Source organism: Danio aesculapii, chromosome 1 (genome assembly GCF_903798145.1).
Source record: "Danio aesculapii chromosome 1, fDanAes4.1, whole genome shotgun sequence".
NCBI classification, from domain to species: domain Eukaryota; kingdom Metazoa; phylum Chordata; class Actinopteri; order Cypriniformes; family Danionidae; genus Danio; species Danio aesculapii.
In genome coordinates, this window is record NC_079435.1 from 1,890,448 (window position 1) to 1,906,618 (window position 16,171).

Here is a 16,171-nt window from a genome sequence, read left to right on the forward strand (position 1 = left end):
TCAGCATATGTTTTATGCAGCGGATGCCCTTCCAGCTGCAATCCATCTCTGGGAAACATCCATACACACTCATTCACAAACACACACCCACCATTTTAGCTTACCCAATTCACATATACCATGTGTCTTTGAACTGTGGGGGAAATCGGAACACCCAGAGGAAACCAACGTAACGAACATGCAAACTCCACGCAGAAATGCCAATTGACCAGCGAACCAGCGAACTTCTTACTGTGAGGCGATCATGCTACCCACTGCGCCACCATGACGCCCCCTAAATAATAAGAGTTAAATAATAAATAACTGCAGTCTTTCATCATTCATCGTTTTATTGCCGCAAGAATGCAAACTTGCAAGCATTTCTTTAACTGATTTGTTTTACTATGTTTAAATATGTAAACATAATATAAACATATTTGTTTAAATATGTAAACAAATATAAACATGTTTAAATATGTAAACAAATATAAACATTGTTGTTTAAATATGATTTGTGATAATTAATGACATTTGTGATATTATGACCCACCCGATTGTCAATCTTTAATTCGCACCCTGGTTATAGTTAGCATGCGATTCCTGTTTTTCCCGCCCAAAATATATAACAATAATTCACGTAACATGCCAGTAACATTTTTATGTATGTCCCTGTAAGAAAACAGGGGCACGTCGTAAATAATTAATAAATAAATAAACAATAAATCCCATTGGCAGATTATTTAGCTTGTTTTAAGGAAAAACTCACTTAATTTCGACACACTACTTCTTATAACAAGACAATATATTTACATGTCTAGAAAATGCTGACTGATTTTAATATTGTCAGATATTTAGACTAGAAACAATACAAAAAATCTAAGCAAGATAAGCTTTTTTTGCAGTGTGTTACCTAATATGCCAAGCAAACCAGTCTCCAGTACTGACTCATCAAAACAATACAAAAGCTACACATCTATAATCACAAAACAAGTGAGATCTAGTTTACACATGGAGATATTGGAGTTCATACGTCCTTTAGAGATTAACGGTAGAGTAATCGCATGTGTCCAATCCACCAGAAGTCCTGTCTGAATGATGTGAAGCTGAAAACCTGACGGTGGAGTAGTTGAGATGATCAGAGGGGCTGCTGGGTAATTGTGCTAAAGCATAAACAGAGGCGTCCTGTTGACTGAAAGCAGGAGAGACTGAAGAGTAGATGGGATTATTAAGAGAAGAGCTGATCTCTTCATAATCACTGACACCATGAGTGGCCTGAGGAGAAGAAATAAACAGCAGAGGAAAAACAAATGGTTTTATAATGGAAAAGAGGAGTAGAATCTATAAACATGTGGTACTGCACTGTTTAAAACATCCGGAAATAAGCAGTTTTCCATATTTTTTTATTCATGTTTTTATTTATTTATGCTTTATTTATGCTTTTGAATTGCATTATAGGGTCTTAATCTTTCATCAAACATCTTTTAACCTTGAAAACCTAGTGTGCAGTGCTATATTGTCTGTGTTGGTGTTGTATATTACGCTCCTAAAGCCTTGTAATAAACTGCCAGCATATTTTCTGTAATTTTAGACACTTATTTCTCTAGATATTATTTCTTATACATTATAGTATTTCAAACAACTAAAATGTCAATAAAAGTCACTTTATTAAACATCCCATAATGCAATTCTCCACTGTAAATAAACCCCAAACACTAAATACTGCTATTGTTAATTAACAGATTTTTTTTTACAGAGTGATGATGGGCAGTTGAATTATTATAAAACAATGCACACAACAGAAGGTGATGCGATTAATGTGCATTATTTTACAGTAATGTAATGTAGTGTTGTCAATTATTCCGCTTATATTACTCATACAGTGCATTATTTTACAATAATTCAGCTGTTTAGCGTCAATTAATCTGCTTAAACTACTTATACTGTGCATTGCTTTCCAATAATCTAATGGACCTGTGTCAGTTATTCCACTTATATTACTCATACTGTGCGTTATTTTCCAATAATTCAACAGACCAGAGTCAATTATTCCACTTATACTACTGATATATATTTACTATATATATATATGACTATTTCAATGAGCTGGAGTCAATTATTCTGATTATACTACTTATACAGTACATTATTTTCCAACAATCCAATATTTCCAATAACAAGTTAGTTATTCCACTTATATTACTCATACTGTGGATTAAATTCTAATAATTCAATGAGCTGAAGTCAATTATTCTGCTTATACTACTCATACTGTGCATTATTTTTTAATAATTCAACTGCTTAGGATCAATTATTCAACTTAAAGTACTTTTAATGTGCATTATTTACCAATAATTCAACTGACTGTAGTCAGTTTATTACCCATATACTACTCATAATTTAATTAACTACTCATAATTCAATGGGTTGGAGTCAATTATTCTGCTTATACTACTCATGGTGTGCATTTTTTCCAATAATTCAATGGACCTAAATCAGTTATCCCACTTATATTACTTATACTGTCTATTATTTTCCAATAATTCAACTGCTTAGGATCAATTACTCCACTTAAAGTACATTTACTGTGCATTATTTAACAATAATTCAACAGACCAGAGTCAATTATTCCCCTTATACTACTCATATATATATATTTTTTTTTAATAATTCAGTGGGCTGGAGTCAATTATTGCACTTATATTACTCATACTGTGCATTTTTTTCAAATAATTCAACAGACCAGAGTCAATTATTCCCCTTATACTACTGAGATATATATATATATATATATATATATATATATATATATATATATATATATATATATATATATATATATATGAGTAATTCAATGAGCTGGAGTCAGTTATTCTGATTATACTACTTATACTGTACTTTATTTTTTTCAACAATCCAATGGACCCAAGTCAGTTATTCCACTTATATTACTCATACTGTGGATTAAATTCTAATAATTCAACTGCTTAGGATCAATTATTCAACTTAAAGTACTTTTAATGTGCATTATTTACCAATAATTTAACTGACTGTAGTCAATTTTTTACCCATATACTAGTTATATTTGATTTTTTTGAGTAATTCAATGGGTTGGAGTCAATTATTCTGCTTATACTACTCATACTGTGCATTTTTTCCAATAATTCAATGGACCTAAATCAGTTATCCCACTTATATTACTCATACTGTCCATTATTTTCCAATAATTCAACTGCTTAGGATCAATTACTCCACTTAAAGTACATTTACTGTGCATTATTTAACAATAATTCAACAGACCAGAGTCAATTATTCCCCTTATACTACTCAAATATATATTTTTAATAATTCAGTGGGTTGGAGTCAATTATTGCACTTATACTATACATTAATTTCCTATAATCCAATGGACCCGAGTCAGTTATTCCACTTATATTACTCAAACTGCACATTATTTTCAAATAATTCAATGGACCGGAGTCAATTATTTAGCTTAAAGTACTATTAATGAGGATTATTTTCCAATAATTCAACAGACTGGAGTCAATTATTCCCCATATACAGCTCATACTGTACATTATTTTCTAATAACTCAACATATCTAAGTCAATTATTTCGCTTAATCTACTCAAACTGCACATATATACACGTCAGACCATTTTATTCTGAGTGTTTTTTACAGGATATTAAAATAAAATGATCAGTTTTGTGTTGTGATTTGCATCTGTTTACACTGAGTGCTCCTGTGATTGCCCTAAAACATGGTCAACCTCAACTAGTAGATGTTCCCGAACTCTACTTTCCAAAAATTCAACTGCTTAGGATAAATTATTCTGCTTATACTACTCATACAGTGCATTATTTTCTAATATGATCTAAAAACAAAGCCTTCTCTTCTGTTTTGATGTGATTTCTGACTGTTGCAGCTGTGAAATAACTCAAATCATTCAGCAGAGTGATATAGAGCTGTAATGCGCCCAAAACCTGCCGGAACTACTTTAGCTGTGTGTTTATCTGACAACAACAGCACACCTTAAAATGCCCTTCAGCCAATCAGAATCAAGCATTTGACAGCCCAGTAGTGTAAATACAGCTGAGACTCACTTGTCTAGTTGTGTCTGTGTTTCCATTGGGCAGATTCACAGGTTGGTGATAGACGTCATCTTTGGTCTGCGCTCCTGTGTAGTGACATAAGAGTTTATTAGTTTGTTGCAAAATGTATTGATCACAGCATTATTACTGTTAAGACCCTTTAAAACAGTAGCCATGGTTTTACTATAGTAAAACAGTAGTAGCAGGTGGCACAGTGGCTCAGTGGTTAGCACTGTGGCCTCACAGCAAGAATGTTGCCGGTTTGAGCCTCGGCTGGGTCAGTTGGCATTTCTGTGTGGAGTTTGCATGTTCTCCCTGTGCTGTAGGGGAATTAGGTGAACAAAACCTAGGTTGCAGCTGGAAGGGCATCCGCTGTATGAAACATATGCTGGAATAGTTGGTGGTTCATTCCGCTGTGGCGACCCCTGATAAATAAGGGACTAAGCCGAAGGAAAATGAATGAATGAATGAATGGAAACAGTAGTAGCAATAGTGCATTGACCTCCATTTGTATAACTACAATCTTACTACAAAAAAACAAGGTCACTGGTCCCAAATGACCCATATTTGGATAGTGCTGGAGATTTATGTTTGATTTGTGTTTACTATATAACCAGTCGCCATGGCAACTACAAATAAACACACTTTTCTTAAGGAAGTGTGCGCACATTCTTTCTAGGGAGCCACGCCCCCTTGCGGCCAGAAGTGCACATAACTATAGGGTCATTTTTGTGACACTGTACAACACAAGTGTCAAGTCCAGTTCCTGGAGGGCCAGAGCTCTGCACAGTTTAGCTTTAACCCTAATTAAACACACCTAATTAAACTAATTGAGTCCTTCAGGCTTGTTTGAAACCTACAGGTAAGTGTGTTGAAGCAGGGTTGGAACTGAACTGTGCAGAGCTGCGGCCCTCCAGGAACTGAGTGTGACACCTGTGCTCTACAACAATAAATACTGTTCTTTCATTAATGTAGGGCTTAGTTCTCATACTGGATTCCTGGAGGGCCGCACCTCTGCACAGTTTTGCTCCAACCCTAATCAAAGGGTCATCCACTAGTCAAGGTGTTCAAGACTACTAGAGACTATTGAGCAGGTGTGAGTTGGAGGTGGTTGGAGCTAAACTGCAGGAATTGAGTTTGAGACCATTACAGTAAGGGGTAGATGTAGACATAAATAAAACACAAGCCAAAGCCCTAGGGGGTTTGTACAGCCCATTTTAGATCTCAGCCACCCCTACCCCCCTGCAGCTGTTTACAACAAACTCAGCTTTACCAGAATTGTATGTAAATAACCCTAAATATAGTTCTGAGTTTGCTTAATATAACCACTAGGTGGTAGGATTTTTTTTACAGAACATTATTTGTTGTGTGTATAATCTGATGCTTTCATTTTACCAGATTTTTACCTGTGAATACTACTGTTAAAATGTTTTTTTGCAGAAAAAAAGGAAAAATTAAGTGAATTTTTCCTTAAAACAAGTAAAATAAGATAGTTAATATTGTATATTTTACTTACACCACAGACAGATTATTTAGCTTTTTTAAAGGAAAAAACTAGTAATTTGTACTATTTATTTCTATAAAAAAATTATAATTAAAAAAAAAAAAAAAAAATATATATATATATATATATATATATATATATATATATATATATATATATATATATATATATATATATATATATATATATATATATATATATATATATATATATATATATATACACACACACACACACAAGTCAGAATTATTATTCCCCTTTGATTTCCCAAATAATGTTTATCAGTGGAAGGAAATTTTCACAGTATTTCCTATAATATTTTTTCTTCTGAAGGAAGTCTTATTTGTTTTATTTCAGCTACAATAAAAGCAGTTCTTAATTTTTTTAAAAACATTTTAAGGCCAAAAGTATTCGCCCCTTTAAAATATATTTTTTCCCGATAGTCTACAGCAGTGTTTCTCAACCCTGTTCCTGAAGGCACACCAACAGTACACATTTTCAACCTCTCCCTAATCAAACACACCTGAATCAACCTATCATAACGTCAGAAGAGACTCTAAAACCTGAAGTGAATGGGTCAGAAAAGGGAGACATCCAAAATATGTACTGTTGGTGTGCCTCCAGGAACAGGGTTGGGGAAACACTGGTCTACAGAACAAACCATCATTATACAATAACTTGCCTAATTACCCTAACCTGCCTAGTTACCCTAATTAACCTATTTAAGCCTTTAAATGTCACTTTAAGCTGTATAGAAGTGTCTTGAAGAATATCTAGTCTAATATTATTTACTGTCATCATGACAAAGAGAAAATAAATTAGTTATTAGAGATGAGTTATGGGGGGGGGGGGTTGCTAATATTTGAGGGGATTTAATAATTCTGATTGCAACTGTAAATGTGTTGAAGCAGGGTTGGAACTAAACTGTGCAGAGCTGTGGCCTTCCAGGAGTTTAACATCTGTGCTATACAACAATAAATTCTGTTTTTCCATTACAGTAAGGGGTAGATGTAGATGTAGACATGAATAAAACACAAGCCAAAGCCCCAGTAGGTTTGTACAGCCCTTTTTAGATCTCAGCACCCACAGCCGCCCTGCAGCTGTATATAACAAACTCAGCTTTACCAGAATTGTATGTAAATAACCCTAAATATAGTTGTGAGTTTGTTGATATAACCACTAGGTGGTAGGATTTTTCAATATCATTTGTTGTGTGTATAATCTGATGCTTTCATTTCAGTGTGCACCATAGCGTGTGCACCATACTTGTGAATATCACTGTAATAATAATAGCTTTGTTAGCAGAAATAAGTCTATATTAAGTGGGTTTTTGCTTAAAACAAGCAAAATAATCTGCCAGTTGGTTAAGTCAGGGGCTGCACGGTGGCGCAGAGGGTAGCACAATCACCTCACAGCAAGAAGGTCGATGGTTCGAGCCTTGGCTGGGTCAGTTTCTGTGTGGAGTTTGCATGTTCTCCCTGTGTTTGCATGGGTTTCCTCCGGGTGACACATGCGCTATAGGGGAATTGAGTAGGCTAAAATTGACCGTAGTGTATGAGTGTGGATGAGTGTGTATGGATGTTTGATGGGTTGCAGCTGGAAGAGCATCCGCTGCGTAAAACATATGCTGGATAAGTTGCCGGTTCATTCCACTGTGGCGACCCCAGATTAATAAAGGGACTAAGCCGAAAAGAAAATGAATGAATGAAATAAGATAATATTGCTTATTTTACTTACACCGCTGACAGATTATTGTGCTTTTTTATGGGAAAACTCACTTAATTTGGGTTATTTATTAAAAATTCTTTTGCTTGTCTGGAAAGCACTTCTGGATTTAAGACTTTTTTAGATATTTAGACAAGAAACAAAATAAAACATCTGAGTCAGAAAAGCATTTATTGCAGTGTTTAAATCAAACCTGAGTGCAGATTTTGTGTTGACATTATAGATAATCTTCTCTGAATGAAGCTAATCAGACCTGTGTTTTGACACTAAAGTCAAGCTTTACTATGGTAAATGAGAAAATAAAAGGTTTAAGAAAGAAATTTACCTTTTTTCTTTTGTTTTCTCTTGAGGTACAGGAACAACGAGAGTCCAAACACTGTCAGCATCACCACGACCATCAACATGATGATTATTGTAAACCCTTGAAAAACAGACAATAAAATAGCTTAATATGATTCCAAATGTCCTATTTTTTAAGGAAAAACACTAAATTAATCATACCTAATGATGTTTTTGATGACGCTGCATCGGTGGATGCATTTATAAACATTGAGATTGATGATGATGATGATGATGATGATGATGAAGGTGTGACGGGTCTGCTGGATGCAGTCTCTGCTGGTTTGCTGGTGTGAAATGAAACAGTGGTGGTATTTTTAGGAAGCCTCGTCTCAGATGTGGCTGAAACAGAAATAATGATTGAGTTTACTGCATTAAAGACTGTGGTTTATTCATCACTGCTGATATGATAAGAATAAAACTATTTAAAATGGTTTAAGCAGTGTTTTTCTGTGCGTTGAGCATGCGTGTCAGAATATATGTGCATGGTTATTTTTGCACAAGATCACGTGACTCTTCACACTTCCCCTCACAGCTCTTATTAACGCTTCGTTAGTGTGGAGGGTGTGGTGGTGTAAACAGTGTGACCAGAGACGTGTTTCAGTGCTTTCACTAGTGACATACAGACAATTAAACACTCTTTAGTTAATCATGTCCTTAAACATCACATATATTGTCGTCTCACCTTTAGTAATCTCCAGATTTACGGCTGAAATCCACGTGTACTCTTGTGTTTTATTCTTTACAGCTCCACACCAGTATATCCCAGAATCCTCCTCTGTCAGATTACTGATGTTCACAGTGAAAACTCTCTCAGAATCATCAGTCAGAGAGAATCGGCCATTAGTGTTTGTTTCTGATGAAACTTTGATGATATTCTTACAGTCGGACGGGTCGCTCCCTTTGCAGAGGAATCTGAGATGATCTTTCAGATCTCCTGTATAACTGCAGGTGATGCTCAGATGTTTTCCAGGTTCTCCAGACACTCGAGACACTAACTCAGCAGAAACAACATACACGGAGTGTTTAATCAGACACTGAGACAGAATAATAGCAGAATAATAATTTCTGCTCTACATTCAATCAGTTTTCATGGCAGCTTCACTTATAAAGAGTTATTTAGTGAAGATGAAATGATTACAGTTAATCACTTAATACAGATACAACATAACCACTTAATACACAAGTACACTTCATTGAACGTGTTATAGACATCACAGGGTTTTTTATTTTTTAGTAAAGACACAATATACCTGCAGGTTAACTGTGTTTATATACTGTCCACCCTGCACACATCTTAACTTCTCTAATTCTGACTGTAATGTAGTAATAATATGCACATATTATAAAGCTGCTTTAGACAGATAATTATTGTGCTATAGAAGTAAACTTGAACTGAACACCGCAGCTCCTCAACAAGCTGTTCAATGTAAATGACTTTAATATATTTATATATGAACACTTCTTCACGAGTTGTGAGAGGAGTATCAGAAAGAGGAAGTTTTGAAAGTTTTTTAAGAGTCAATAATGCGTTGCAGGAGTCTGATGGCTTTAACGCTTTACTTCTTAATTAAAACAGTAAGAATGTAAGTAGATTAGTTATGGTCTCTCTTTTTTGGCTATTTCTTCATAAATGAAACCGCATGTGTTTTGAGGAAGTGATGCGGGTCAGTGTTTCTGTTGGTGCCTCATATCAGCATCAGCAGAGGAAACTGTGGCTTCTGTTTCTTGTCTCTGTCCCTACAACACCAACAGTACACTTATACACACACACACACACACAACTATATATATATATATATATATATATATATATATATATATATATATATATATATATATAGAGAGAGAGAGAGAGAGAGAGAGAGAGAGAGAGAGAGAGAGAGAGAGAGAGAGAGAGAGAGACCAAACATCACTTGTTTAACAAGTCGACGCAAAGAGTGCTACTGCGGTGCCGCGTGCGAACCCATACTGTGGATACCTGTTACCTGTTATTACTGTTTTTTTTGTAGATATAATTGCAGTATATTTTTGCTGATTTTATTTTCCTGTTTGTTTGTTTTTTGGTACTTTTTTTTTTTGGGGGGGGGGGGGGGGGGGAGTTCTTTGTTAGCACATGTATATACATGTATATTCACTGTGGATGGACTTTTTGGCACTGTAAATAAACATCACCTTGCACGACAGTGCTTTGCGAGTGTTTATTTTTCTTACGAACTCACATTTTCCCCCCTGAATATATATATATATATATATTCACACACACACACATACACATTATTAGAGTATATTAGTGTTATATCAGGGTTTCTATCTCTATGTGTATTGCAGTATTTCATTATAACTGTATATTCTGACTTACCCTGTTTTATTTCCAGGTAAATCTCTTTATAGTCATCAGGTTTTAGCAGTGCTGTCTTCACAGCACACCAGTATTTTCCTTGATCCGCTGTTCTGAGATCAGTGATGGTGATGGTGAAGATGTGAGCTGTCCTGTTATCAGTCAGAGAGAATCTCTCATCTTTAGGTGCTGATCCAGATTCAACAGGAATGTCTTTATTAATATAGAATGGATTTATTGGGCATTCTCCTCTGCAGAGATACTTCTGATTTCCCTCATATTCAGACTCTGAATATGGACACTGAATCTTCACTCTCCCTCCTTCATGTCCAGTGAAAGTCGTCTTCATCTCAGAATCCACCACTATGAAGAAATAAAGACAGAAGTGCAGCTCAGTGCACACAAGGACCTGATTGAGAGCAGTCACTGCTTTAAAACACAGAATAAACTCTTACCTGTCATGAGGATCAGCAGAGTGAATATGAGCAGCTTATTATCAGAGATGTGGATCATTCTGCTGTGTGTGCCTGTGAAGATGAAAGACAAACTTAGAGAAGAGCTCAACCTCTTTCTCTCACACACTTGTTTCACTCTCTCCTCCTCTCTGTGACGTGTATTGTGTGTTTGAGCAGGAGCGCCCTCTGCTGACCGCTAAACTTAAATTCAGCACTGACATTAGTATATACAGTATATAACGTGCAAGATTAACACATTACAGCAATAATAGAACATTGTCAAGTCTCCAACACTAATATTTATAAGATAGCAGGCATTATTTAATAGTTCTCTACTGTTTAATCCCCACTTGTGACCACTAGATGATGATCCAGTAGTAATGAACTGTCTCTATGACCAGTGTTTATATTAGCACATTATACATATATGTGTTGTTTATGATAAAAACTGAGGAAATGAGAGAAGCAGAGAGTCTGTCATTTATTACCAATCCATTATTAGTTAATTACACACGTCAACTTAGTATTCCTCAATCTACTCATTATAAACAACAACAACGAGGAGGAAAAATCATTTTAGAGGCAGTCTGTTTTCTATTATCTTTAATAAAATGAATAGAGTCGATAATAACCTGACCTATGTTTACATTCACAATTAATAACTGCAATTCATCTTTATTCCTTAAGGTGGCAGTGTTTGATACACAGTGATGATGTCATATTTCATTCATAAATACAAAGGCATAACACAAGACAGATATCAAATAACCACTCATCAGTAACTACTGATCAGCCTGTGGTGAGCGCTCGAAACACTCAATGAAGCCAAAGTAAACAGCTGAATGTGTTTTTGCATTGGAGGAACATTAATATATATTAGCTTAATAAAGAAATGAGATGCCATATTTATGTTTTTAGGATGATAAAGCAATGCAGTGAGTAGAAAATATCTGCGAGCATGTGAAATGAACATAATAATACAGATATCATGGCTATGAAGTAAGAACATCCTCAGATATTCATCATGTTGAGCTGTTTAATTAGTTTGAATGTCTCTTGTGAGCTCAGTATATCACAGACTGATGTTACCAACCCAGGCTCATTCTGAAAACATACCTCCACGGACGTTTCTGGAGACCGCGTTTCTCTGCAGTTTTTGTTTTCACGAATCCGCCAGAGGTCACTGTGTACGCTTTTCGAGATCTCAAATTTCCCTCGTGAGTGCCATTTGCGCCTGCTGTTCTCGTGTAAACCCACCAGAGGCCGCTGTAGACTCACTTTCGGACAGACTTTCTGACTGACTGAGCAAACGATCGGCTGACCCACCCTCCTCCTTCCCTAAACCCAACCAATTTTATCGATTGACCCGCCCACCCACTTCCCTAAACCCAACCAACACGTTTCAAAAGCAATCCAAATAAATAAATAAAAGCCCTCATCTGATTTTTTTACCACGTTTACAGATTTTACCACATCCTCACCCTGCTATTCACCTGTTTGTTTTATATTTTGGATTCTGTTTTTGTCTTACCTGCTTTCTGGAACCGCTCTTCAGCAGAATTAAACCCCCGTCTTTGTGGTCAACTCCTCTCTGCATGTCAAATCCGCAGACGGACATGGCGCGCTAACGGGACAAACTGGTTGCAGCCGGAATGCCGTCCATACGGAGGTAAGCGGTTGGTCAGCTGGTAAGCGCGAAAAGGAACAGCGTCACACCGCCCCCTAGCATCCGTTTAAATAAATGAAATGCAGCCATACGTACCTCCGCCTACGTAATTCGCTGTCTCCAGAAACGTCCGCGGAGGTACGTTTTCACAATGAGCCTGCGTTGGATGTTAAAGGTCAGTCAGAAGTTTAGTCTGAATGGAGTCCAGTGTTAAATATGATGGTGGAGCAGGTCAGACGATCATGTTCACCAAATACAGGATGACCCAAACCCAGTTCAGCAGGATCATCAGTGTGAATTAGGCATGGGACGATAACCGTTTTCAAGGCATACCGCAGTTTGAAAAGGTTTTTTTAAAAATCTGCCAAAATTGTCTATAATTGCCAAGGTTAGATTTTTTTATTTACTTTTTTTTGCTTTTTTTAGAGCAACAGCATCTCCAGCAGAAAACATATCTAAAGATGCCATTTTAAAATGCAAATAAATCAGTGTTTTTGAAACTAATGAAGACAGCAGAAGTCAATGATTCATTTTAATTATTCAGCCTGACATGTTTACTGCTCCAAAATACTTAAAATCTTTTAAAAAAATAAAATATATTGTTTTCAAAGGGGGAAAAATGTTGTTTTTTATCCAGACATTTAAAAAGAATATATTTTAGAGCAGTAATCACAATACTGTGATACCGTGAAACTGTGATATTTTTATCCAAGGTTATCATACTGTCAGAATCTTATACCAGCCCATGCCTAGTTTAAATGAGCTCTTCATAATGACAGATGGTATAAATGTCCTGAAAGTAGAGAGAACAGAGCGTCAGCAGGATATAAACACAGTTCAGAGATGGTGATTTGACAGATGGAGGTCAGACTCACTCCTGGAGCTTCCTCAGTGTTGAGCAGTTTCTCAGTCATTTCATGAACAGCGTTTCTGTGATCGGTTCCTGATTCAGGATAAAATTCATTGTGAAACTGAAGTCCATTAAAGACACTTGAAAACAAGACGTTAAGTTACCTTTTTTCTGTGGTCTCCATCTGAGGAAGACGAACACTGAGAGTCCAAGCACAATCAGCATCACTGAGGTTATTAATGTGATGGACACTGCAAACACTTGAAAAACAGACAATAAAACCGTGTATATATGACTCAAAACGCCCTATTTCTGAGGAAAACAACTAAATTAATCATACCCAGTGGTGATTTCCATGATGAAAACATTGAGATTGATGATGATGATGATGATGAAGGTGTGACGGGTCTGCTGGATGCAGTTTCTGCTGGTTTGCTGGTGTGAAATGAAACAGTGGTGGTATTTTTAGGAAGCCTCCGCTCAGATGTGGCTGAAACAGAAATAATGATTGAGTTTCCTGCATTAAAGACTGTTGTTTATTCATCATTACTGATATGATAAGAATAAAACTATTTAAAATGCTTTAAGCTGTGTTTTTCTGTGCGTTGAGCATGCGTGTCAGAATATATGTGCATGGTTATTTTTGCACAAGATCACGTGACTCTTCACACTTCCCCTGTCAGCTGTTAGAAACACTTCATTAGTGTGGAGGGTACTGTATGGTGGTGTAAACAGTGTGACCAGAGACGTGTTTCAGTGCTTTCACTAGTGATGTACAGACAATTAAACACTCTTTAGTTAATCATGTCCTTAAACATCACATATATTGTCGTCTCACCTTTAGTAATCTCCAGATTTACGGCTGAAATCCACGTGTACTCTTGTGTTTGATTCTTTACAGCTCCACACCAGTATATCCCAGAATCCTCCTCTGTCAGATTACTGATGTTCACAGTGAAAACTCTCTCAGAATCATCAGTCAGGGAGAATCGGCCATTAGTGTTTATTTCTGATGAAACTTTGATGATATTCTTACAGTCGGACGGGTCGCTCCCTTTGCAGAGGAATCTGAGATGATCTTTCAGATCTCCTGTATAACTGCAGGTGATGCTCAGATGTTTACCAGGTTCTCCAGACACTCGAGACACTAAATCAGCAGAAACAACAGACACAGAGTGTTTAATCAGACACTGAGACAGAATAATAGCAGCTATTTCTGATTCAGTTTGTCATGGCAGCTTCGATATAAACAGTTATTTAGTGAACATGTAAAGACTCTCTTGAATCTCTAATATTCTGCATCTCCTCAACAAGCTATTAAACATCACTGACTTTTACAACAAATATATAAACACCTCCAAACACTGAAGTGCAAGTTCATGCTTCATAAAAACAAGCAAACACTGCCTTGGAGGAGTCTGATGGCTGAAATGTTTCATTATTTTTTATTTTAATAGTAATTAAACAAATAACTATTTAAGTAGATTAGATATTCACAACTGCATGTGGTGTGAGGAAGTGATGGGGGTCAGTGTTTTGTTGGTGTGTCTAATCAGCATTACCAGAGGAAACTGTGGTTTCTGTTTCTTGTCTCTGTATTTTCACATCATCATACAGTACAGTTATACACACACTACAATATATATATGTATTTTATTAGCGTATATTAGTGTTATATCAGGGTTTCTATCTCTATGTGTATTGCAGTATTTCATTATAACTGTATATTCTGACTTACCCTGTTTTATTTCCAGGTAAATCTCTTTATAGTCATCAGGTTTTAGCAGTGCTGTCTTCACAGCACACCAGTATTTTCCTTGATCCGCTGTTCTGAGATCAGTGATGGTGATGGTGAAGTTGTGAGCTGTCCTGTTTTCTGTCAGAGAGAATCTCTCATCTTTAGGAGCTGATCCAGATTCAACAGGAATGTCTCTATTAATATAGATTGGATTTATTGAACACTCTCCTCTGCAGAGATACTTCTGATTTCCCTCATATTCAGACTCTGAATATGGACACTGAATCTTCACTCTCCCTCCTTCATGTCCAGTGAAAATCGTCTTCATCTCAGAATCCACCACTATGAAGAAATAAAGACAGAAGTGCAGCTCAGTGCACACAAGGACCTGATTGAGAGCAGTCACTGCTTTAAAACACAGAATAAACTCTTACCTGCCATGAGGATCAGCAGAGTGAATATGAGCAGCTTATTATCAGAGATGTGGATCATTCTGCTGTGTGTGTGTGTGTGTGTGTGAAGCGGAAAGACAAACTTGTAGAAGAGCTCAACCTCTCTCTGTGACGTGTATTGTGTGTTTACAACAGCAGTGCCCTCTACTGACCACTACACTTAATAAATTTAGTACTGCATCTGGGAAGTATAAGATTGCCCGTCCACACCAGATATAGGATAACATAATACTAATACTCAAAACCATCTGTGTTACACAAAACTGTGTGTCTTCTATCACCAAAGAAGACTGAGAAAATTCAGAGAAGTTGAAGAGAAGAGCTTATTTGCGTATGTTTTATTGCCCATATTACATTATACCAGCATAAACAATTGAATAATGTAAGGAATAACTGAGGACAGCTGTTGAATTTTTAGGAAATAATGCACACCTGATGTGGTGAATCAGAATAGCCGTTACACTGAATAATTTAAGAGACCAGAGTTAATTATTACACTCATACTACTTATACTGTGCACTATTTTCTAATAATTCACCAGTCCGGAGGTCATTATCGTGCTTATCCTCTGTTGAATTTGAGAGTTTATTTGTCAGGTTTTTGTCCTCAAACGTCTCCTGTGTGTAGCACTAGTGTCCTCCACATCTTCTCCTCCTCCTTCTGTTGTGTTTTGATGTGATTTCTGACTGTTGTAGCTGTGAAATAACTCGGATCATTCAGTGGAGTGATTATGGAGCCGTAATGTGTTCTAAATCTGCCGGAACTACTTTAGCTGTGCATTTATCTGACAATAACCAAACACCTTAGAGGGACCATCAGCCAATCAGTATCAAGCATACAACATCTAAGTAGTATAATCAAGTGCTGATCAATAATTTATCAGTCAGTCATCGATTATTGCTTGGATAGGTGTAACGGGGGCCAGCTAGTGAAGCGCTGTGCAGGTAAACCTCACTCCTCTGAGCCTGGAAAGGTGCTCTAGTGACAGCCATGGTCTTTAGTCATCTTGTTAGAGCAATCGACTTATATGTGG

At 36.4% G+C, this 16,171-nt stretch overlaps 2 protein-coding genes across 2 annotated transcripts; both read right to left on the minus strand.

Moving 5' to 3' along the window:
- Window positions 1-499: 499 nt before the first annotated feature.
- Window positions 500-10,497, minus strand: LOC130222296 (CMRF35-like molecule 8). Its single transcript, XM_056454873.1, has 7 exons — window positions 10,433-10,497; window positions 9,999-10,340; window positions 8,322-8,630; window positions 7,799-7,978; window positions 7,623-7,718; window positions 4,081-4,154; window positions 500-1,251 (listed from the first exon to the last, which is right to left on the minus strand). Exons 1-7 carry the CDS (start codon window positions 10,488-10,490, stop codon window positions 1,015-1,017), a joined length of 1,296 nt encoding a protein of 431 aa, XP_056310848.1. The 5' UTR covers window positions 10,491-10,497; the 3' UTR covers window positions 500-1,014.
- A 1,328-nt stretch (window positions 10,498-11,825) lies between these two features.
- LOC130222332 (polymeric immunoglobulin receptor-like) lies at window positions 11,826-15,187 on the minus strand. Its single transcript, XM_056454921.1, has 7 exons — window positions 15,121-15,187; window positions 14,687-15,028; window positions 13,787-14,095; window positions 13,289-13,438; window positions 13,113-13,208; window positions 12,974-13,041; window positions 11,826-12,891 (listed from the first exon to the last, which is right to left on the minus strand). The coding sequence occupies exons 1-7, from the start codon at window positions 15,176-15,178 to the stop codon at window positions 12,853-12,855; spliced, it is 1,062 nt and encodes a 353-aa protein (XP_056310896.1). The 5' UTR covers window positions 15,179-15,187; the 3' UTR covers window positions 11,826-12,852.
- Window positions 15,188-16,171: the final 984 nt, after the last annotated feature.